Here is a 24,647-nt window from a genome sequence, read left to right as displayed (position 1 = left end):
GTTATATGTACTAACTTTGTTACTGTCCCAAACTATAAAGGAGGGCAAAGCCTGGCCTGCAGATCAGGACACAAGAGGGTCCTTCTAATCCTCTTCCTTTATCGGGAAGGAAGCTGAGGAGAACTTGTTGACATCCCAGGCCCAGAAAGAGGCCTTATACAGTTTTGGGCTTCCTGGCCTTACATGGTTCCCATTTCTTTAGACTCAGAATGGTCCACATGGTGAGGAGGTGAATCCAGGCACCCTACAAAGTCTGTGTTCCTGACATCCTGAAATCCGTTGGCTCTAAAAAATGAGATCCTATGATTCTAAGTTTCAGTTACTATACCATTTGAAGACCCAACAGGTCCCAATAGCCATGAGGCCTGCCTAACACTCACCAAGTGTTCAACCCTGGGCCCCTGTGACATCCAAGAAATACAGGATCCACAGAACTTGGGGTTTACATGGTGGCCAGATGGACGTCACCTACCACATCCGCTAGCACCCACCCTGGGCCTATCCGGCTACAGGATGGATCAGTCAGTTCTCGGAACGAAACCTGTGGGGTGGGTTGTCTGCCCCCTTCTCTTCCTCTTTGTTGCCGATGAAGCCCGGTGCATCCGGCCGCCATGACGTCAATGGCAGAAAAGTCTGGCCAAGTCGGGGTTGTGACAACAGGGCCCAGATGTAGACCCCGATAGGAAAACATATTCTATGTCCCAGAAACAACCTCCATGCAGCTTCTGAGAAACAGTCAAAAAGGGACGCCCCAACAGACAGTGCAGGAAGCTGGCTGGCCAGCCCAGCCCTCCAGGTCCCTACTACCACTAGATAGACCATATCCAATTTAAGTGCCCTTTCTGAGAATGTGCTGATGCTTCCCAGAGTCATACCAGTTCCAGACATGTTTAGGGAGGAGATTTCTTATAAGTTCTGGCCAAATATCCATGCTGCTTCAAAAGTGACCATGGTCCACCCATGAGGGCTAAGCCACTATGGTGGAAAATTCTACTCACGGAACTTAATACACATTTGCTCGGACTGCAGTGAAGAAGTATCACAAACTGGGTGACTTATACAGCATAGTTTATCGTGGCACAGTTCTGAGGCTAGAAGGCCAAGGTCAAGATGTCAGCAGGGTTGACTCCTGTCATCTCTTCCTGGCCTTCTCCCAGTTTCTGGTTGTTTTCTTTGCTGCTCTTTTTCTTAGAGAAGCATCACCTCATGGCTGCCTGCCTTCCTTCGGTCTTTCAGCTCCTCTTCTCCTCTCTGTTCTATGAAGCCTGTGTTCTCAGCCTCCACAGACTCCTGGTTCTCATACTACTATTTTAAGCCATGAGACACTACAATTTTAATACCTCCATATTAAACTCAAACCAATCTCTTCCAGGACCACAGTTCTGACGATCCCATAACACAATAGCAAAGAAGCAATTGCCTTCCAGAACACTTCTGTGCTCCCCTGTTTTCAGAAGCTGTATACCCAACCCATGTAGTACAGTAGACAAGAGGATGGCATATACACATGCATAGATATATAGAGCTGGGAGTCTGTGAACTGTAGGCATGGATACATACTTCCTAGAGAAAGGTGTGGAGACATCAGCCTGGATGGTGACTTGTAATTCCAGTAATTAGAAAACAAAGGCAAACATTTCAAGGACAATCTGGCTATATATTAAGTTCCAGGCCAGTCCAGTCTACATGAGACCCTGTCTAGAAAGAAAAAGGGGTCCCAGGCTATGGAAAGACTAAGAATTATGAACCTGGATATCCCTTTAATTAAAAGGGGTAGAATTATAGTCATTTGAAGATCCGGCTGCCTCTCTGACTAGAACTGTAAGATCCTGAAAAACAAAAGCCATGCCCCTCAGAGGCTGTAAGTTACTGGGGCTCACCAGTGGGGCCTGGGTCACCATGCGGGGTTTGAGGAGAACACAGTATGGCTAAGGGAAAAAGCGACGGTCTAGGAATTCCAAGCTTGAGGAGCAGAGATTGGGGCACATAGAGATGTGGCTAATTTTGGGAGCTTCCAAGGGCCCTGGATCAAGAAATCCTGCCCCTTCTTTTTTAGGCACCTGCCATGCTAAGTCCATGCAGGACAAAAGCCCAGACAAGACTAACTAGCCCCCGCTGTGGCCCTGAGCTCTGCAGTCTTGAATTCAGTTACCTACCTGCATGTTTGCCCAAGCATCAAATGCTTACCTTTGCGTCTAGCCACATCTGACTAACATCACTGCAAGCCCTGCTCCTCCATCCTCCATCTCTCGTAATGCCCACTGTTTGATAACTGCTAATGCCAAACCCTAGACATCATCTTGATGCTTTCTCTCATCTCCGACATCCAAGCTTCCAGCAACTTTTCCTGGCTGTATTCAAAAGAGACTGAGTATCCAGCCACTTCCTACCAGCTCCTCTGCCACTATCCAGGCTGACAGCAGCAGCATCAACTTGCCGAAACTATTGCAGTAGACTTCTCACTAGTACCGCTAGCTCCCTGGAACCTTCCCTCTCCTGGCATCCAGCTGAATCTTTTGAGCTCATGCCCAAGTCACTGGAATAAAATAATGAGAAGATAATCTAAGACGAGCCCCAGCAGAATCGGCAGAGACTGTGGCCTGTGCAAAATGCATGGGCTACCGGAAAACTGAGGCCCCACAAACCAACTCCCCATTGCCCCATATTCACAACAGGGTTGTGTGGTATATGCTGGACATGCACATGTGGGGGCTATATACATATATCCGTGTTTTATGCACATATATCAGGGTAGAGTGTGTGTGTGTAATGGCTTCGGGTATAGTTATGGGGTCCTTTGTGACATACCCTGGCCAACACCTGCTCAGATCAGAGGCTACCTGATATTCAAGTGGATGAATATCTTACACTGTCCCTGGAACGCACGTGACTCCATTCCACTGTTGTCCCTGCAGCCTGCCTCTGAAAAGAACCCAATGCCCAACCCCAGGCCAGCCAAGCCCGTGGCCCCTTCCTTGGCCCTTGGTCCATCCCCAGGAGTCTTGCCAAGCTGGAAGAGTGCACCCAAGGGTTCAGAACTCCTAGGGACCAGGGGTCCTGGAGGAACCTTCCAAGGCCGGGACCTGAGAGGTGGGGCCCACGCTTCTTCCTTGAACCCTCTGCCACCATCACAGCTGCAGGTGAGGCTCGGGGCCCAGAATGGGGCAAGCAGGGTGGGGTACCTGGGCCTATAGGTGCCGACCTTTAGTGTGGCATGTGGCAGGAGGGGCGCTGGCTGGGGCACAGGAAGTGGTTTATGGGTCCCAGGCAAGTCTATGACTTATGCAGATGCAGGGCAAAGAAAATCCCCATTCCCCAGGCCTCAGAGATCTAGGCTTCCCCCACCCTCCCAATCCTTGTCCCAAAAGAAGACTTTGTTCTGATCCCATGGGCATAGCCCTGTGTCCTCATTTTGCTGTGACAAGAGGAGACTGCTGAAGCCCAGAAAGGTAAGGTGACAGTGTTGGGGCCAACTCTACCACTTTAAACTGTTTGACATTGGTGAATGATGTCTCCATGAGCCTCCGACTCCACGTTTATGAACTGGATATGTTAACAATTCCTACCACGTGGAACTTGAGTGAAAAGCTGATGAATGGGACACAGAACTGTGAAGATGGGTGGGGCTAGCATCTTACGGCATCTGTCTTCTCCTTCCAGCTGCCTACAGTACCCCTCGTCATGGTGGCACCATCTGGGGCCCGACTGGGCCCCTCACCCCACTTGCAGGCACTTCTCCAGGACAGACCACACTTCATGCATCAGGTACGGAACCTGAGCAGGCTGGGAAGAGGGAATAAACAGGAAAACTGTGAGGCGAAGCCCAAGCCAGGCTGAGCCATGGTCCATATGTTCCTCAGCTCTCCACTGTGGATGCACATGCTCAGACCCCTGTACTACAAGTGCGCCCACTGGACAACCCAGCCATGATCAGCCTCCCACCACCTTCTGCTGCCACTGGAGTCTTCTCCCTCAAGGCCCGGCCTGGCCTGCCATCTGGTAAACATCTCAGCTTTCTCCCCATGGCTTCACAGAATCTTTGAACATCCACAATGTAGACTTTTCTGAATTACAGTCCTATGGAAGTCTAGGGGTGATCTTGTTTTTGGTTTCTTGAGACAGGGTATTTTTTTGGGGGGCGGTTGGTTTTTCGGGACAGGGTTTCTCTGTAGCTTTGGAGCCTGTCCTGGAACTAGCTCTTGTAGACCAGGCTGGCCTCGAACTCACAGAGATCCACCTGCCTCTGCCTCCTGAGTGCTGGGATTAAAGGCGTGCACCAACACTGCCTGGCCATTTTTTTATTTTATTGGTGTTTTGCCTGTACATATGTCTGTGTGAGTGTGTTGGATCCTGGAGTTACAGACAGTTGTGAGCTGTCATGTGGGTGCTGGGAACTGAACCTGGTTCCCCCGGAGGAGCAGTCAGTGCTCTTAACCACTGAGCCATCTCTCCAGCCTAGAGGGTTCTTAAGAGTCATGAAAACTTCAACCTCCAAAAACTGTCAGGCTTAGAACCTTGAAGACATAGACTGCTAACAACCACAGATGGCTGCCATTAGTAAATATGTCATTACTTACCAATGGCCATCTTTAGGCTGCTCTGTCAGGAGTCCTGCTCTGTGGGAACAGCAGAATCCTGTGAGTAAGTATTCAATGGTCCAGGAAGGTAGAAGCCTTCTGAGACCAGCTACAGAACCTAGCCTGCCGCCCCAGAAGTACCCCGTCTCTACCCACAGGAATCAATGTAGCCAGTCTGGAATGGCTGTCCAGGGAGCCAGCTCTACTCTGCACCTTCCCACGCTCGGGTACACCCAGGAAAGATAAGTAAGTTGTCAGTGCTGGGAAGAACCCCGCTCTCTCTGCCCACCCCTCTGCTGATATCCTGTATTCCCCCACCCCCAGTAACCTCTTGGCTGCACCGCAAGGATCCTATCCACTGCTGGCCAACGGAGTCTGCAAATGGCCTGGTTGTGAGAAGGTCTTTGAGGAGCCAGAAGAGTTTCTCAAGTGAGTAGGCTGACTAACCATGGGCTTCTGGTATCTGAACAGAGGTCTGCGGTGCATGTCTCAACTCAGAATCCTCCTGATGGATGCAAAGTAGTAAAGGTTGAGACTTCATCCCCCCTCCCCACCCCCACCCCATTCTCTCATCTTGGGCAAGTCACTGGGCTTCTCTAGGCCCAGACTGCCTCACTTGAATGAGACATAATACTAAAGGTATATGCTGATAGTTATCTTCATTTTATACACAAAGGAACTAAGGCCAAACCAGAATTAAGTGTCAGTTAAGCTAACAAAGGTCCTGTGTGATGAATGGTGGATATGAACCCAGGCAGCCAGGCTCCAGAACTCACACACCTAACTGCTTTGTCTTGTTTCCCCTTGTGCAACACACATTACTAAGCCTCAAACTCCTGCTCCTCCCGACAACTGTAGCTGTTTCCCCTCGGCTTTATATCTGTCCCCTTCTACTTCTGTATGTCACTAATCAATCATACCTAGCTCTTGGCAATGATGCACATCCTGTATGGCCAGGCCTTTGCGTAGGCTGTGCCCACCACCTGAAATGTCATCCTCCCTCTCGGTGCCTTTCTAATAGCTCAGGCTGGAAAGCCAGTAGTTGCCGAAGAGTGGATGTTTAAAGTAGTCTATGTGGGAGAAAGAGACCCACAGGGGTGTTGCTGAGTGCGGGGAAACTCAGACTCTAAGGAGAAATCTCCCAAAGGGTCTAGTTGGTACAGCAAGCCAGGAGGCCTGACCCACCATGGTCATGGAACCTTTTCCTTGCTCAGGCACTGCCAAGCAGATCACCTCCTAGATGAGAAGGGCAAGGCGCAGTGCCTCCTCCAGAGGGAAGTGGTGCAGTCCCTGGAGCAGCAGGTAATGCCTGCAGGGTGTGGCTAAGGGGAAGGAGGGCTTGAGGGAGGGAGGGCCCTCCAAGGGTAGGCCCTAGCACAGTCAAGGGGGTGACTAAGAAAGACCAGGTAGAGGCCTTACTTTGGTGTACATCCCCACAGCTGGAGCTGGAAAAGGAGAAGCTGGGTGCTATGCAGGCCCACCTGGCTGGGAAGATGGCACTGTCAAGGGCTCCAGCTATGGTGAGTACCCCAAGTCCAGAGGCAGAAGACTTCAACTGTTGGGGGCCCTTAAGGACCAAATGACCTCTTCTCACAGCAAGCCCCGGCCTGTACAGGCCATTGCTACCTACTCAATATGCTTACAAACCCTCTAACCTTGTGACCCCAAAATGTCACGTTCTGCCTTTTCACAGCACACACAGAAGGCAGATGGTTACCCCAATGCACCAGTGGCAAAACTCAGAGGGGGCACTGCGAAAAGAAAACGGAGGGCCCTACACTCAAATTGCAAGATAATAACTCAGAACATTGAATACCATAGGTCCTGTGTGAGCACACACTTCACACGCCCAGTCCCAGGCACTTGGCTGATGTGAACTTTTTCCATTCCCATACTACAAATGCAGGGAGCCACCACTGTCATCCTAACAAACAAACGAAGATACTGAGGTCAAGAAGACATAGTTGACTTTTCCAAATTCACAGTTGGATGCTAGAGGATCCCAATTCAGCCCCTGCTCACCCCTAGCCCCAGCATCTATGGCATGCGCACTACTATACTCTAACCAAGATGCCCACTGCCCCTTTATGGAGGTCCACCACAGCCTGCAAGTGACAAGAGGGTGGTGGCCTTCTCGAAAACACTGACCTCACTAGACACACCGTATGCATCTGTAGTTCTAGCTACTTAAAGGAGGATCACTTGAATCCTTGAACTCAAAGCCAGCCTGACTAACATAGAGACCTCATCTCTAAAAGATGCTGGGTTGCCACGTTTATGATATGAGGGCTTGTGCCCAGTCTTACTGTATCAGAAACAGAGGAGGGGTGGATCTGGGGGAGAGGGGATGTGGAGGAAGGGACTGGGAGGAGTGGAGGGAAGCGAAACTGCAGGCATGATGTATGAGAGAAGAATAAAAGTTAAAAAAAAATACAAATAGCCAGATGGTGGTGACACACAACTTTAATCCCAGCACTGGGGGGGGGGGGGGGCAGGTGGATCTCTGTGAGTTCAAGGTCAGCCTGGTCTACAGAGTCAGTTCCAGGACAGCCAGGGCTACACAAAGAAACCTTGTCTTGAAAAACAAAACAAAACAAAAAAACCAAATAAACAGAGTTGGGGAGAATATTCAGTTGGGAAAAGTGCTTGCCATATAAGTAAAAGGCTCTGAGGTTGGACCCTAGCACCCACACCGGATGCAGAGTAGTTCAAGTCTGCAATCCCCTTGCACTTAGGTGGAAATAGAATTACCTAAAATGCTGTGCATGGTAGCAAAGGCTTTTAAGTCCAGCACCCAGCACCCAGGAGACAGAGGCAGTCAGAGCTCTATAAATTCAGGTCAGACTGGTCTACATAGTGAAACCCTGTCTAAACAACAAGAGAATCCTGCAAACTCAAAGCACACAGGCCGGCTAGCCCGGCATAAGTAGAGGCATACAAGAGATCCTATCTTAAACAAGGTGAAAGGACTAACACCCAACCTTGTTCTGTGATCTCTACACATGCACCAGCACTTACACACATCCAAACATGTTTATGTACACACATCATACATATAGACAAGTGAGATATAAATAGAACCAAATGAGTAAATGCAAATTTTAAACTAAAGTAGGGTTGGAGGACTGGAGAGATGTATCAGGGATTAAGAGAACTTGCTGCTTTTCCAGGGGCAGTTCACAACTCTCTCTAACTCCAGTTCCAGTGGGATCCAGTGCACATTTCTGGCTTCCACAGGCACCAGGCATGCATGTGGTGCAGGCATGCATGCAGACAAAATGCCCATACACATAAAGTATTTTTGTTCATTTAAAATAAAAGTAGAATGGAAGCAGGATATAATGACTCACACCGCTAGTCCCAGAACTCCAAAGGTGGGGGCAAAGGATCAGGAGTTCAAGGTCATCCTAGGATACAGAATAAGCTAGAGGCCAGCATGGGTGACTTGAGACCCTGCCTCAGAAAAACAATTTTTTAAATAAAAAATAAAATGGAAACTAAGTAGTGGCTTAGGTAGTAATCTCAGCACTTGGGAGGTTGATATGGCAAGTGGGTCCCAAGTTTGAGGTCATCCTGTGCAACATAGTAAATTGCAGACTAGCCTGCACTACGTAACATGAGACCCTGCATAGGTAGGTAGGTAGATAGATAGATAGATAGATAGATAGATAGATAGATAGATAGATAGATAGGTAGGTAGGTAGGTAGGTAGGTAGGTAGGTAGGTAGGTAGAAAAATAGATACAGAGACAGATGGATAGATGGATGGATGGATGGATGGATGGATGTATGGACGGATGGACAGACGGGCGGGCAGACAAACAGATGGGTGGATGAACAAACACAACCAAGCAAACATTTTTAAAAGTAAAATGGAAAGCCAGTGTGGTAGCACATGTCTTCAAGCCCAGAACTTGGGAAGCAAAGGCAAGTGGACTTCTATGAATTTGAGGGCATCCTGGTCTACATAGTGAGCTCCAGGACAGCCAGGACTACACAGAGAGACCCTGTTTCAAAAAACCAAAATATAAAATAAAATAGAAGCCACTTTGTAATGACACACACTTATAATGCCAGAACACCAGAGGTAGGGCTAAGAGGATGGAAGGTACAAGGCCAGCCAGAAATATATAGTGAGACTATCTCAGAAAAAATAATTAAGTAAGACACAAATAAAATGAATAGACAAGGCATGGGGGTACACTCAGGAGGCAGAGAGGCAGATAAGTTTCTGTAAGTTCCGGGCCAACTAGGGCTACATAGTAAGACCCCCATCTCTAATAATTAATAATAATCATTTTTGAACAAAATAAATAGACATGAATAGGAGTGACATTTGTGGGGAGGAAACGGGTAAGCAACAGGGGGAAGAAGCAGGGTGAAAGTGCTCTGTATGTACTGCATACATGTGCAAAATTGTTCAAAAATAAGTTTAATAATAAAAATACAAAAGAATTTTGAAAAGGATAAAATGAAATTTAAAGCTTAAGCCTCTCAATCGCTGTTCTCTCCCAAATCCACCCAGGCCTCAATGGACAAGAGCTCTTGCTGCATTGTAGCCACCAGTGCGCAGGGCAGTGTTCTCCCAGCCTGGTCCGGTCCCAGGGAGGCTTCCGACAGCCTGTTTGCAGTGCGGAGGCACCTCTGGGGAAGCCATGGAAACGGCACCTTTCCAGGTCAGTGTACTCTGCACCCTATCTGACGACCCCATTGGTGTCAGGGGGGCACAAAGGTGCTCCCCTTACCCCTCACACCCCCACCAACATCTGGGAGGAAAATGCACCTGACTTTATTAGGCTGAGAATCCTCCAATGGTTACAAATGCATAGCTCCAGCCCTGTGTCTTTTGGGGACTGGAGCCATTCCTCACCTTGGCATGTGCTACTTCATTTGGTCATCATGAGGGAGGGACCTAGTTAAGTAATTCCAAAGAACCCTCCCTTCTTCCTTGCCTCAAGGGGAATCAAGTGGATTCATCCAACCAATCCATTCCCACCTGCCAGGCCTGGGCTGTGAACTTACCAGGGACAATAACTCTTTGGTGTCATGCTGGCTGTGCCACTTGAACTGATGCGCAAGTTACCTGACTTCTTTTTAATCTGGAGAGAGCTGTTTTGGCAAGAGTGGTGCCAAGAGTCAGCTCCGGGCAGGCACTCCGCAAACAGTACCTGTGTGTGATCACAGACACCCCCTCCACCCTTGGTACTAATGGGAGGGTTTCAGGCCTTGGACTTAGTGTGGAGACAAAGGTGGGGCAAGGTGTGAGGAGCTCACGGGGCCTGATCTATTCCAAACCCTCCGCAGAGTTCTTCCACAACATGGACTATTTCAAGTTCCATAACATGAGGCCCCCTTTCACCTACGCCACCCTCATCCGATGGGTAAGCAGGGCAGCCTAGACCTCACAGCTGGGGGTGGGGGTACTTGTCTCCTATGCTGCTACATCTCTCTGCATAGAGAGTGGAATCCTGCATTAACAAACTTCAGTTCTGAGAAGCCCAAAGATGTGATCCTTCTTGATAGCTTCACCCCAGATCTGTCCCTGAATCAAAAAACTACTACAAGCCAGGCCAGTGCAAGCCAAATTGTGACACTAGAAACTATTCTTTCCTTTGTCCACCCCATTACTAACTTCACCCTTACCCTCATGCCTCATCCCATTCTCTCTCCCTCCCCTCCCTTGACTCACAACTACACATCTATCCCAGGCAGAGAGCTTAGAGTAGGCTCCCCACCCCCCCATACCTCAGGCACAGTTTTGAGAAAACCTGCTCATTCCACCTGACTCCAACTTCCAGGCCATCCTGGAAGCTCCAGAGAAGCAGAGAACACTCAATGAAATCTACCACTGGTTCACACGCATGTTTGCCTACTTCCGAAACCACCCAGCCACCTGGAAGGTGAGCACCTCTGTACAGTGGGGGCTGGGACAGCTCCAAGGGTGGGTGACCTTGGGCGACACACGCGGGAAAGGGACAGGTCAGTGCTGAGGTCTGCTGAACTCACTGCCTGACTGTCCACCCCATCCCTGCCCGGGGTCCTGACCCCCCTTCCACAGAACGCCATCCGCCACAACCTGAGCTTGCACAAGTGCTTTGTGCGAGTGGAAAGTGAGAAGGGAGCAGTGTGGACCGTAGATGAGTTTGAGTTTCGTAAGAAGAGGAGCCAACGCCCCAGCAAGTGCTCCAATCCTTGTCCTTGACCTCAAAACCAAGAAAAGAAAGATGGACAGGGGCCAAAACATAAAACGGAGGCTGTGGAGGCAAGGAGGCAAGTCCTGGACTTATCTACAGAGACCAGGCAATGATGTTTCCGCCATCTTGCCTGCCAGGGCCTCTGCTCCCTATCTAGCTGCCCTCCTGGATTATATCTTCCACCTTAAGGCTTAGGGACACCAATCCCAGCCCAGCCCCTATCCCCAACCTAGCCCCAAGACAGGCTTTCCAGCCAAATAGCCCTCAGACCCAGCTATACATACAGCCTGCCTTGGCCACTCCCAAATGGAAAAATGACACAGACACACAGTCATAAGCCTGTCTCCTGGACTCAACCCAAACCCCAAAACACAAAGAGCCTGCCTTGGTACATTCGCCTGCCCTCAAAGTTGCATAGTCCTGCAGTCTCACGTGACTGCAGCCCTACTGACTCATACACCTACATCGGGAACCATGGGCACTAACTGTCACACATAGGTACATATGCAGACCCTTGCACAACAGGAGAACCAGAACCTTCAGGATTGCATCCCAGAAAACCACACAGGCATGACTGGTAATACACAGTCTCATGCCATGCCCCAAAATATCAACAGTCACAGCTTGTCAGAACTCACACATGTACACACATGCAGCCCCCTCCACTGTATCTCCTGAGTTCCATGAATACACACTGACTCATCAAAATCTACCCCATGTCTCACTTGCCACTGACCCCAGTCCTCTACCCCAAGCCCCAATCCATGCCTCAGCGTGGACCACAAAAGAACTTCTCTTTTATTTGGGATAGAAGGCCCCTGGCCCCCAGTGCCCATCTAATAAACTGTGGCCAAGCTAGACAATCACCCTGATCAAAGATGGGACCAGATAAGCAGGCATCTGGGTTTAAGATCCCAGCAGGAGAAAGCAGAGGCCGAACGGAAGGAAGTGATAGAGCCAGTGCTTGGGCACTGCCTCCAGCACCCCCAAATTCCTGCCTGTGGCGAGGAGACCTCCATTAGGCCTCTAGACCTCCCGGACTCTGGCCAAGAGGCCAGCATTCTCCTGGCGAAGGGCTCGGTAGTCTTCACAGATCTTCTCCAGGTTGCTCAGAGTCTTCTTGCCCATCTCTGTCTCGATCTAAGACAACACAATGCACACATCTTCAGTATGCAGGGCCCATTTCCCAGCCCCTGCTGGCTGCCCCTCTACTGAGTTACTCTCTGCTCCCCCCATCCCTGTAAAAGTGGCCGGTCCCTTCCCATCATCAGGCCTCTGTGGATGTCCTTCCCATCACCTAAAGTCACAGTTTCTACCATGGGTTCTGGGAGCTGGGCATGAGGAACCTCAAGCTACTCAGAGTAGACGACTGGCTAGCTCCAGGTCCCAGACACAACAGGCCCCATGGCTGAGCCTCTAGCTCTCAGTTGTCTGGTTTCGCAGACTCTCAGTGTAAAGCAAGGAACTATCACCTGGTCTGCCTCCATTCCCCTTCCCATTCCCAGATCTCACCTGCTCCTCAAGGTCTCGAACTTCCCTCATGATGGTGCCTGTGTCCTCAATGGTCTGGATGAGCTGGCTGCAATTCTGGAGACAACAAGAATACAAGGCTTGCTTGCGCCTGTGCTAGCCCTCCACAGCCAGTCCACCAGGCACATGGCTCCCCTCACCTCATGCAGGGCGGCTAGATATTTGTAAGCCTTCCGGACAGCGTCATCCTTCTTAGCGTCCTGAAAAGACAGAAGGGACCACAACGTATCAGCAAGCCGTTCCCACTTGTCCATGACGCCAGTCCCCTCTAGACCCACTCTTTCCTACCACTGTGCCTTCACCCTCCAGAAAGAAAAGCTAGGCCCAAGCAATAGGCAACAGCCCAGGCCCGCCCTCCCCCTCCCCCAGGCCAACCCGCTCCATACCTTAAACACAAGCTCATCAGTCACTGCAAATGTCCGGTCCAGTTTCCCAGAGAGAGAGTTAATTTCCTTCTGAAGTGCCTTTGTGTCCGACAAGATCTGGCAGAAATCAGGGCAGCCATCAGTCCATGTCTGGGGCATGATGGCTGGCTAGTGATGGTACTCATGTGCCTGCACTTACATCCAGTCAGGGCCTGCGTCACTGTGTTGGGGTGTCTGGGGTATACTGCATGTGAGACTCTTATATGCTGGAGTGTACCTGAGCAGCTCTGCCTACCAGAGACCATAAAGTCCCTGTGTATCTACCCTACACCTGTCTGCCCACGTGATCCGTGATCCACCCATCAGAGCCATAGTGGCACACCTTAGTGATCTCTTCTTTCTGCTTCCGGATGTTGCCCACAATCTCCAGGATGCGCTGGGTATAGGCCAGCCGGGATACATCTTTTGGTAAAGTCTCCAGCTCTGACACCTAGACAGGAACATGGCAGGCATGAGCCCAAGCCCCACACTGCACCCCCGGTTACAGCCCAGGGCCCTAAAATCGGCCTTACCAGCTGCTTATAGACCTCCTCCTTCCTGCGAGCCTCTTCTGCAGCTGCTCGAACACTCTGGTGTAGTTCCTGAATTTCTGCCAGCCGCCGAGATGATTCCAGCTACAAGGAGCCCATAGACAGAAGGTAGTGAGCAGAGCTCAGAAACAGCCCCCAGTGGAGGCAGTACATCTCTGTCCACAGCCCAGGACTCCACCACCTACCTCCCTATAATCCTGGAGTTTTCGGAGGTGCCGGTACTCAGCAAGAAGCGGGACCCGATGTTTTTCCCACTGACTTGCTAGATGAATGACCCGCTGGGCACTACTCTCCACCACGAGCTGGCAGGAGTCAGGGAAATATGTCAAAAACAGGCTAGATCCATCCACCCCACCGCTCTCAGCCCAACCCCAATCCCAGCCCACCTGCAGCTTGGCGAGGTTGGCAGCCCCATCAGGCAGCAATTCCACCGCCCTACTCTTCAAGCGTAGGGCCTGCTCCTGCTCAGCCACGATGAGTTCGCTTTGTCGACACTCGGTCTCCACCTGGTACACTCACAGCCAAGCTCCCAGTCATATATACAGCTCATAATCCTAGTGAGCCCATTATGGCCCTGGCCCAGCTCAAGGCCTCAAAGATCACTCCATGGCCTCTACCTACTACAGGCCTCAGGATCTTCAGCTCCATACTGACAGCCAGAAGCCCTGAGAAGCCCTGCAAGCCCCTGCTCATACAGACCCATCTTGCTCCAGTGATGCCCATAGCTGCTATGTCCCCCTGCAAAGCCTGACTGGTGCCCAAATGTGCCTCTATATATAACCCCTATAGGTCCACCAAGCCATTAATGAAACATCGTTCTTGGCCTCACAAGTTCTCCTAGACCTTCAAGAATATTAGAGGTCCTTAATATCCTCCATTAATAAGCCTGGCATCTACAGACCTCTTCAGATCAGCTCTCAAGGCCCTAGTTCTGACCTGATCCAGCCCAGGTCGCTCTCCCAGCCCCTTACCTGCATAAGGTTGATTCCCAGGGTCTTCATGTCAGCTTCGACCTCCTCAATGTTGTGGTTCACACTCGCCAGCTGCTCCCGAAGGGACTCTAACTCCTGCTCTTGAGCTGCCCGTGTGTCCTGGGAAGCATAGGCCAGTCTAGGTGGAGCCACCAAGTCCAGAAGACAGGCAATAGCCTGGCTGACCTCTCTCTCTCTCTCTCTCTCTCTCTCTCTCTCTCTCTCTCTCTCTCTCTCTCTCTCTCTCTCTCTCCTCCCCCCCTCTATCTCTCTATCTTTATCCCCTTACCTGTTCAGGCCTCTGGGAGGTAGCTGGTACATCTGGTACCTGGGGGGCCTGGACCTGGGGCTCCTATGGATAGAAGCAGCAGCCTGGTTGTTAGTCACACAAGGTCCTAGCCTTCACAGCTCCGCCTCAAATCCCAAAGCACCCCCAAACACTGTACCCATGTCTGCTCAACCAGTGACAGTTTTCAGACTGTGACTACAGGAGAATAAAACACCATTTGTAACTGCAGACTATAGTGGCTGACTACAAGGAAACCTTCCTGAGGCCAACCCTGTAACCACCTGACCCTGTAACCACCCGACCCTGTAGCCAGCCCAACCTGTAACCACCGGACCCTGTAACCACCCCAACCCAGTAAGCACCCCGACCCTGTAACCACCGCGACCCTGTAACCACCCGACCCTGTAAGCACCCCAACCCTGTAAGTACCCCGACCCTGTAACCACCCCGACCCTGTAACCACCCCGACCCTGTAACCACCTCGACCCTGTAAGCACCCCAACCCTGTAAGTACCCCGACCCTGTAACCACCCCGACCCTGTAACCACCCCGACCCTGTAACCACCTCGACCCTGTAAGCACCCCGACCCTGTAACCACCCCCAACTCTGTAACTACCCCGACCCTGTAACCACTCTGACCAAAATGTCCATGAGAAAAGCAGGCATTCCTCTGAGTGGGTGTCCAAGGAAAAAAGATGTTCCCAAAGGAAATATGTTTACCAAAGGAAAGATGGGATCTGTGCTTGGGAGCACTGCACACCCCCTTACAAGTCCCACCACCTATCTGCCCTTTCTCCACTCAAGTCCCAAGAAGCTAGGGGAGCCCTCTGGGCTCTGTCTCCTAGTTGGAAGGCCTACTCAGTGGGCACGGGGAAGCTGTATGGAATACGGTGGTGTTAATATGGAAAGCAACTCTCAAGGCAGCCATCAGCACACTCCCTGTCCACTCTGGCCTACCTACCAGATGAAAGGTAAACTTCTCGGAATGGGTGAAGCGGGAGCCTTTGGGGGTGCTAGTTGTAGTCCTAGGATCCCAGGCCTGTAGCATCTCTCCTAGGTCTCGGACTTGTGTCGAGGCTCCAAGTGGGCCCCAGCTCTGACGCAGATGTTCAGCCAGCTGCTTGTGCAGTCGCTGCTGTGCAGCCCGGGAGTCCTCCTGGAAAGAACAGACAGGGGAAGAGGAAGACATAAGGAGCCTGCTGCTCCCTAGGACCCTGCCTTCTCACCAAGGCAGCTCCCTGCCCTACTGGCCTAGGAGCTCCCCAAGGACAGAGGGGTGCCTTTCTCCACAGTGGGTAGCATTTCTCTACCCACTCACTTCTGAACCTGCAGAATGTGAGAAGAGAGAAAAGTGAGCCTGGGGCTTTCAGATCAGAAAGAGACGGAAAAGACGGTGGGCAGCAAAGATACAGAATGTAGAGTTCCAGGTCAAAAAGGGTCAGAGTTCAAGACAGAGAGAGATAAGCAAAGGAGAGAAGAACAGAAACTATTTCAGTGCTGAAGAGCACGAAGAAATCATTCATTTCATTCAGTATAAAAATGGCACAAGGGTTACATAAAAAAAATGTTCTTGTGAGTAATGACTCATCATCTTGAGTACTTAGGAGTGAAATTATGTGGCAGTTTGGGTTGACTAGGATTTGATCCTGAACATGGAAGCCCAGATCCTTGTGAATGCCAGGAGAGTGTTCTACCATGGAGCTACATTCCAAGCTCTGAGATTTGCTTTAAAATACAGGGGGAAAGTTAAAAGCAAATAGAAGAAACACTAGAAGACAAGAATCATTAGAACAATCTTTCTATATTTATGCCTCCAAATTCCTGTGAATTTAAAGAAGATACAGTGTCTGGGTATGGTGGTATATGCTTGTAGTCCTAACACTTAGGAGACAGAGGCAAGGGGACTGTAAATTGTGATGCCAGCTTAGATTATATCATGACACCCTGTCTCAAACCTCCCCTAAAAAAAACCAGAAATGGGGCAGGGAGAGAGAAAGTACAAGCAAACGGTAACCAGGGTGGCAGGGATACATAGATAGAAAGAGACAAAGCAAAAATGGACGGGGAGGGTGGGGAGAGGAGACAGGTGGAGAAGCAGATATGGGGTAAGGGGGACAGATGAAGTAGACAGAGGTGGCGAGAGAAGATGAATTGGTAGGAAATGGCAAGAGGGGACAGGCAAAAGTGAACAGAGAGAAAGATGCAGTATACAGCCGGGCAATGGTGGCACACGCCTTTAATCTCAGCACTCAGGAGGCAGAGGCAGGCAGATCTCTGCGAGTTCAAGGCCAGCCTGGTCTACAAGAGCTAGTTCCAGGACAGGCTCAAAAGCTACAGAGAAACCCTGTCTTGAAAAACCAAAAAAAAAAAAAAAAAAAAAAAAGATGCAACATACAAACAGGAAGACAGAAAGGATGAGAAAGGGGCAGGAAAACCATAGAACAAGAAAGACAGTAAGAGGAGGAGATGGTGCAGACACCCAGAGCCAGAAACCGTGAGGATCAGTGACAAATGCAGAGGCAGAGACAGAGCTTAGGGGCACGCCCCAGTACCCACAGGGGATACTTCCAATAGTCCTAGGTAAAACTCATGCGAGCTCGCTACCCCACTAGCCCATTTTTTTCAGAACAGGAAAGCAAGCAAAGGGGAAGGCCTTGCTACAGGTTCCGTCCTTCTTAGCCATTCTTTCAGGCAGGGAGCCAGGCAGGTGCACACAGAGGAGAAGCAAAGAAGAGAGGGACAGAGTGGGGACAATGAGATGCGGAGAACTAAGAGAAGCCACCAGAAGCGGAAGCCTTGGGAGGAGAGCTGAACAATGGTGGTACCTGGGATGGGAGGCGGTGTGTCCGGCACACTCGGTCTTCATCCCCTGGGCAATCCCTGCTCACATGCTGGCAGAGCTGGATGGCATGATGTTCTAGGAGGGAGGCTGCCCTCCCCACAAGCTGGGGCACCTGTGTGGGGGCTGGTAGCAGCAGGGGACTCGCCTGGAACTCCCGTGGCTCTGAAGGCAGAAACAGTGCCAGTCAGCTTCCCCCTTCACCGCTGCCATACACCAATGCTCACACACTCCTCTCCCTTCCTCGCTTAGATCCACACAGCTGCAGCCTCACCTCCTCTGGAACTCAGCTCAGGCAAAACCAGTGTGCTGGAGTGGAATGACTGCCGGAGGGCTGAGCCCTGTGGAGAGAGCAGAGTCGGCCTCTAGGATGAGGTACTAGTGAAGGGGGGGGAGGGCAGCAACCTAAGCATGAGGGCAAAGAAGGCAAGGAGGGCGCAAGTCCAGATGGACAGGAGGTGGGGATCCCACCTGGAGGCGCTGCAGCTTGGGAGTTCGAAGGAGAGGTGGGACCCAGGGCAGGGCCAGCTGGTCCCGGATTTGGCTCCCAATGGCCCGAAGGAAAATAGCCGAGTCACCTATGGGGTGAGGGGTGGGGGTCGGGGTAGGGAAGGAGTGACATGCCACAAATCTGAAAATACTGGGAAGCCAGCCTGGGAAGCCAGCTGTAGCACCTGATCCCTCGCCTCCTAGTGCAGGTGGAGTCAACTAACATTCTCGCTCATCCAACAGTTACTGAGCTTAAAGTAGGTAGGTACAGTTACCACGTCAAACACCGCTTCAGGAGACAAAAGTGATAAGGTCCCCATCTTCATGGCGTCAGCAGGATAACAGAAAAGAAACTTCATGAATAGGACCATTAGGACCATCTATTCTAAGCAGGAGAGAGAAGGATTGCTAAAAGGGGCTGGAATGTTCCAAAGAGCAGCCAGAGGAAGGCCTTGCTGAGGTAACAGAGCAGAAGGCACAAGAGTTGAGGGCGTATTTAACCTTTTGACATTCTGACATGCTATTATCATCTACAAAGAGCACGCTCAAGAACAGAGCAGTTCAGTCACACCAAACAATCTCCGAACGTTTGAAGCGGGTTTAGTTTTGTATTGCCTGGCGTTTCACAGCTAGTTTCAGCAGCACACGCCCCATGGGTGGGACTCACTTAGTAGGGAGTTGACTATGAAGAGATCTGAGGGAAGAATAATCCAGGGACCCAAACACCCTGAGGCTAGACCGGGCCTGGCACACCTGGGAACACTAAGAACATCCATATGATAAGAGTGTAGTGAGGAGCAGAGGTACAGGAGGGAAGCTGGGGAACTCATTTCCTACCTTATGCTACCTACCTTGCATCCATCCACTCTCTGACCTTGGACTGACCCACTCTCCTGAGGATATATCCAGCCCCCTGCCCTTCCTATCACTTCTCTTAGCCCCTATCACCCTGGGAACACAGTCCATTTCCCTAGTCCTGCAGGATCCCATACCTGCAGGCTGGTCTGCATCCTCAGAGGCATCGGTGGGGAGCCGCTCAGCCAAGAAGAGAAGCAGGTCTCGAAGGTCAGGCTCGCTGGGATAGAGGAAGTTCTGATAGCCAAGCTCCAAGGGATAGCCCAGGTCCTGGGGGTTAGCAAGTATAGCCAGATGATGGTACTGAGGGTAAAAAGCCAGGCCCTCTTTTGCCAAGCAGGGAGGAGCCTCCTGATCTGGGGGCCCTGGGACTACCACACCTGCTCTGACTCTTTCGCTTGCCATCACCCTCCCATTCCCCCCACCACCTGCATCACCAAGGCATTCTGGCCACAAAGTCATCATAGTCGGAATTATAAGATCAATAAAAGAGATTAAAGCTCAGCAGGCTTGCTGACAGGGGCAGCGCATGCCTTTAATCCCTGCACTTAGAAGGTAGAGGCAACAGGATCTGTGAGCTGGAGGCTAGTGTGGTCTACAGAGCAAGTTCCAGGACAGCCAGGGCTACACAGAGAAACCCTGTCTCCAAAAACAAAAACAAAGTTCAGCCTTGTTAACTATGACTCAAAATCTAAAGGCCATAAAAGAACACAGGACTTCTGCCCATGTGAAAAAAAAAAGAAATGACTTTTAAAAACTATAACTATCAAAGTCAAAAGAGCAATGACAGCTTAGGAAAACAATATCCATAGCCTCTGAGAAGAAAGTCACGAACCTATCTATTATATAAGTAGTGCCTAAAAATAAACAGAACTGGGGATGTGGCTCAGAGTTCTTGCCTACATGAGCAAGGCCCTAGGTTCCATCCCCAGTACCAACAAAATAATTACCACCACCACCATCATCAATGACAACAGGCAAAAAAATCAGCAAACACACAGCTCAGGGAAAAAGGACTCACTCTCAAGAGTTCCAGAGAGGCCAGGTGGTGGCGCGGAACACACCTTTAATCCCAGCACTCAGGAAGCAGAAGCAGGCGGATCAAGGCCAGCCTGGTCTACAAAGCAAGTTCCAGGACAAGCTCCAAAGCTACAGAGAAACCCTGTCTCGAAAAAGAGTTCCAGAAAGGTTCAAAGACAAAGCAAACTCCCTGGACTCAAACCCAAGTTCTGCCTCTTACCAACTGTGTGACCTTGGGTCAATACTTCTCTGTACTTCACTTTTGTTATGTAAGAAAAAAATTATACCAAGGGCTAAAGAGATGGCTCAGTGGTTAGGAGCACTAGCTGCTCTTCTGAAGGACTTGGGTTCTAGTCCCAGCATCCACATGGTGGCTCATGACCCTCTCTGTAACTCCAGTTCCAGGAGAAGGCTGGAGAAATGGCTCTGTGGTTAAGAGCACTGGCTGCTCATCCAGAGGCCCTGGGTTTGATTCCCAGCATCCATATGGCAGCTCACAACTGTCCTTAACCCCAGTTCAAGAAGTTCTGAGTCCCTTTCTGTCCTCCATGACAAGTACATGATGTACAGACACATGCAGGCAAAACACCCATACACATAAAAATAGATAAGTGCACCTTAGCCGGGCGGAGGTAGTGACACACGCCTTTAATCCCAGCATTCGGGAGGCAGAGGCAGGTGGATCTCTGTGAGTTCGAGGCCAGCCTGGACTACAAGAGCTAGTTCTAGAACAGGCTCCAAAAGCTACAGAGAAACCCTGTCTCGAAAAAAAAAAAAAAAAACCTCCAGTTCCAGGGGAAGGCAATAGCTCCTTCTGACATCCACCAGTACCAGGCACACAAATTTTATATATATATGTATGTGTGTGTGTGTGTGTGTGTGTGTGTGTGTGTGTATGTGTGTGTGTGTAGGCAAAGCACTCATATGCACAGAATGAAAAATAAATCTAAATAAAAATTTTCAATATCTTTTTTAAATGTATTTATTATGTATGTAGTATTCTGTCTGCATATATGCCTGCAGGCCAGAAGAGGGCACCAGATCTCATTACAGATGGTTGTGAGTCACCATGTGATTGCTGGGAATTGAACTCAGGACCTCTAGAAGAGCAGCCAGTGAGTGCTCTTAACCACTGAGCCATCTCTCCAACCCTAAACATTCTTTAAAAAAATACTAAAAGTACTCATCTGAGACAACTGTCACGAGGCTTGAGTTCTCAGCATGCTATCACAGTGCCTGGTGTAGAATATTGACTCTAAAACCACCATTATGATATGTATTCATGTATTCTGTCACAATAGAAGCTGTATTAGAATAAAAAAAAACTGGTGTCTATGCTACATAATTTAAAGCTTATAAAATCTGACATCTATGATCTAAGAGTTGTGACTGATAAGGAAACTCATTCCAGGAGTGGGCTGCTGTGGTGGTTTGAATGAGAATAGCCCCATAGGCTCAGAGATTTGAATGCTTGGTCTCCAGGGAGCAGTGCTATTTAAAGGATTAGGAGGTGTGGCCTTGTTAGAGGAAGTGTGTCACTGGAGGTGGGCTTTGAGGTTCCAGGAGCCTGTGCCAACCAAGCCGAGCCCTTCTCTTCCTGCTGCCTTGGGATCCAGATGTAGAGCTCTCAGCTACATCTGTCTGTGTGCTGCCATGCTCCCCACCATGAGAATAACGAACTAAACCTCTGAAACTGTAAGCCAGCCCCAATTAAATGCTTTTTAAATAAGAGTTGCCATGGTCATGGTGTCTCTTCACAGCAATAGAACACTAAGTAGCCTTATACAGTGACAGATGCCAAAACACAGAGGTGTTTCAGGTATAGAACTGGATACCAAAAGCAAGGAACATAGAGAGGAAAACACCAAACACACAATGCTGAATTGGAGACCCTTTCTGATTGCTGCTGGCAAGCCATGGCTGCTGAACCAGACAATCACAGGTATCCCTTGACCACCAGGTTCTCCACCCCATACTGAAATTAACATGAGCCACAACATTCAGAGGCAGACAGCACTGAGAAGGGAACATCAGAGAAAGCCTCATCCCATCCACCACCTTGGTACTTCCCACTGAGCATACTCTGTGCCCAGCAGAAGACATAGCTTCTCTCTTAAAAGGCCATCTTCCAGGGGCTGAGAGATGGCTCAGGGGTTAAGAGCACTGGCTGCTCTTCCAGAGGTTCTGAGTTTAATTCCTAGCAACCACATGGTGGCTCACAACCATCTGTAGTGAGATCTAGTGCCCTCTTCTGGCATGCAGAGATACATGTAGACAGATGCTGTATACATAATTAATAAATAAACCTTTTTTTAAAAAAAGCCATCTTCCAGAATGTGGCCCTGAACAGGGGCAAACTAATCACTTCATGAGGCAAAGAGCCCTAGACAGAAGAATGTGAGAACAGCTCGGCAAATCTGAGAATGCTGAGCTAGCCAGGCAGAGCCAACAGGGGTACTGCTCAGACAAAAACTGCATAAACACTGCCCAAGGCAAACAGCTGATGACCCTGTCCCCTTTGGTCTACTGGGTACTCCACTGACCTGCCACCACAGACTTAGCAACGTACTGTGTATGCTGGAAGTGTCTACATTCACTCCATAAGCACAGGCTGCGGGATGCGTGCTGCCAGGGATGCCTGCGGCCAGGGATGTGTGTGGCCAGATTATGCTACCAACTCTTCCTGGAGCAACTTAATTGTTGCTTTTGGAATGCTGGAGACTGAATCCAGGAAGTACACACTCTAAAACTGAGCTACAGTTTGATACAGTTTAGCTTTCACATTCATTTTACACAGACAGAAACTAAAGATCAAAAGGTTAAAAAACAATGTTGCAAAGAAAGTTTGTTACAAGTGAGTTACAAAAAGAAAGGCAGAATTCTCAGCTCTTGACTATAGTAACTGGATACAGTTAGTTTGAAACAGACGGTGGGTGATTCATTGAAGCACTTTATTTGATCTAACAGAGCAGTGGTTTTGTAACTATAAGAGGCACAATACAATGTAACAGATGATGTTTTCCTTAAACAGAACACCTTTCTATGGGTAACCATCCCTTCCCCAGTTCTGTACCATGAAACAGCAGCTAATCAGTCCTAAAGGATGTTCATGTGATCTGGGCACAACTAATCAGAGCTTGGTTTGGAAGTATTTAACGCAATCAAAGTCTTTCTTCAGCCGTAGGTAAATGGCTACAATGTAACACTGGGGTGAAATCTTGACCGGCAAGCTTAAAAGGTGGGGGCTACAGGTAGTCCAGGTGTAAACTGGATCAGCTCATTATTCCACAAAACCTTTTATCACCTCCATCTAATAGATAAGGAAATAAGCAGCGCAGGGTTAGGGTCGTACAGCCAGGATGAGTAGAGCTATGTAGAGTCAGAACTAATCACACGGTTTGGTTACACACGTGGCAGCTTTAACCATTAATGAATGGCAAGCCACAAAGAGGGACAGAGAGGAAGGCAAGAGTGTCAAAGAACTTGGTGACAGTGAAAAGGGAATGAAGGTGGTGTGCATTCTGGGAGGAGGGCACTCACCATGCAGGCCTGAGCCAGGCTCATGGCCAGGCGGAACCGGGCAGACATGGCTGGTGGCAGCAAGTGACTGAGGCCAGAGCCCACGTCAGGACTGATCACTCGAAGGCATCGGACCACGGCCTCTACTACTAGCTCAGTGGTGAAAGCTCGCAGAGTCTGCACTTCTGGAGGAACTGCCCTAAAGAGGAAAGCAGCAGGCTTGAGGAGGAGTTCGGGGGGGGGGGGGGGGACAGCCTTCTAGAGAAGGAAGCGCTAGTACCCAGGGGCAGGGAAGAGCCTAGGTTTCAACAGACCCTGTGTGTCCGTGACTAGGACTTCTACTTCGTCCATTCTCAGGGATTCTGGAGACGCTGAGTGCCAGTCCTGGATTGTAAGTTTCCTGGATCTCAGAGTGCAGGTGTCTTACACCCTCTACATATCAGGGTCCCAGAATATTAGTATCCAAATCACACATTTCAGGTCTCAGTTCCCACAGTTCGAGGCTTATAAGGTGCGTGAGTCCTCTGGGCTTACCAAATGTCCAGGTCAAACATTTGGGAGATCCGTGATGTTAAGGTGTAGGTGGGCTTAGGATCCTGTAAATTGGGGCCCTTGGTTGCCAAGGTCTCGATTTTAAGGTTCCCGGGTAATGGGGTACTAGGTTTTGGAGTCCCGGATGTGAGCAATTGGAAGCGAGTAGGGGCTGCGTACTTACGTGCCCGCCTGGCGCAAAGAATGGATGAGGATTCTATCGGCCTCTTCCATGCTGGAGTCAGTTCTAACTCTGCTGGGGCTGGGTCCAGGACCGGATCAGAGAAAGTGGAGCAACGCTGTAGCAACTGCTCTCCGCGCCCACGGAGGACAGAGCATCACGTGCTGCGCAAGGAACATTGGGAAGTGTAGTTCTGCGAGTGAGCGCTACGCAAGCGGGATGGCTGGGGGCGTGGTATAGTGCACACACTCAGAGCTGAGTACGCAATGGCTGCTGGAGGTTGTAGTTCTTCCATCTGAAGTCCTGCAGCCTGGTCCAAAGGAAAAAGGAATTGTGCTAGCAGCTGAGGGACAGGTCAGAGAAATGCTTCATTTAAGGAAGCTTCATCTTCCAAGTTATAAAAGCCTACAAGTGTACAAAATGACTGTTCCCCCTCTGTGCTGCTTTCCTCATCTGTAAAATGAGAATTTTGATAATACCTACGTTCTATGATCAAGATATAATTACTACTCCTAGGGAGGCAGCTCAACATAAGGGCTCCTGCTACCAAATCCAACAGCCTGAATTCTGTCCCCGAGATTCACATGGTAGAAGGCGAGAAATGACTCAAGAGAGTGTGAACTCCACATGTGCACTGTGACACCTGTATGCCTGAGGGCGCACACATAAACATGCACTAAATACATTTTAAATAAAT

General features: G+C 49.9%; 2 protein-coding genes across 3 annotated transcripts; one reads left to right on the top strand and one right to left on the bottom strand.

Annotated features, from left to right (window-relative positions):
- Positions 1 to 2,921: 2,921 nt before the first annotated feature.
- On the top strand, positions 2,922 to 10,959 carry Foxp3 (forkhead box P3). Of its 2 annotated transcripts, XM_038317178.1 has the most exons (11): positions 2,922 to 3,140; positions 3,661 to 3,765; positions 3,861 to 3,999; positions 4,736 to 4,823; positions 4,902 to 5,006; positions 5,792 to 5,879; positions 6,017 to 6,097; positions 9,102 to 9,252; positions 9,881 to 9,957; positions 10,375 to 10,476; positions 10,635 to 10,959. In XM_038317178.1, the coding sequence occupies exons 1-11, from the start codon at positions 2,937 to 2,939 to the stop codon at positions 10,776 to 10,778; spliced, it is 1,284 nt and encodes a 427-aa protein (XP_038173106.1). In that variant the 5' UTR covers positions 2,922 to 2,936; the 3' UTR covers positions 10,779 to 10,959. The 2 variants fall into 2 exon arrangements, with proteins under 2 accessions (XP_038173106.1, XP_038173105.1); XM_038317177.1 differs by lacking the exon at positions 3,661 to 3,765 and having other exon boundaries at positions 2,937 to 3,140.
- Positions 10,960 to 11,550: 591 nt separating this feature from the next.
- On the bottom strand, positions 11,551 to 24,105 carry Ccdc22 (coiled-coil domain containing 22). The gene is made up of 17 exons (XM_038317176.1): positions 23,954 to 24,105; positions 23,260 to 23,437; positions 18,837 to 18,969; positions 17,827 to 17,933; positions 17,630 to 17,696; positions 17,342 to 17,520; positions 15,478 to 15,672; positions 14,516 to 14,578; positions 14,227 to 14,346; positions 13,642 to 13,761; positions 13,441 to 13,557; positions 13,238 to 13,339; positions 13,048 to 13,155; positions 12,687 to 12,782; positions 12,441 to 12,500; positions 12,283 to 12,357; positions 11,551 to 11,910 (listed from the first exon to the last, which is right to left on the bottom strand). The coding sequence occupies exons 1-17, from the start codon at positions 24,001 to 24,003 to the stop codon at positions 11,797 to 11,799; spliced, it is 1,884 nt and encodes a 627-aa protein (XP_038173104.1). The 5' UTR covers positions 24,004 to 24,105; the 3' UTR covers positions 11,551 to 11,796.
- Between the last annotated feature and the right edge of the window lie 542 nt (positions 24,106 to 24,647).

Source organism: Arvicola amphibius, chromosome X, assembly GCF_903992535.2.
Source record: "Arvicola amphibius chromosome X, mArvAmp1.2, whole genome shotgun sequence".
NCBI classification, from domain to species: domain Eukaryota; kingdom Metazoa; phylum Chordata; class Mammalia; order Rodentia; family Cricetidae; genus Arvicola; species Arvicola amphibius.
This window is presented reverse-complemented; position numbering and strand designations above follow the sequence as displayed.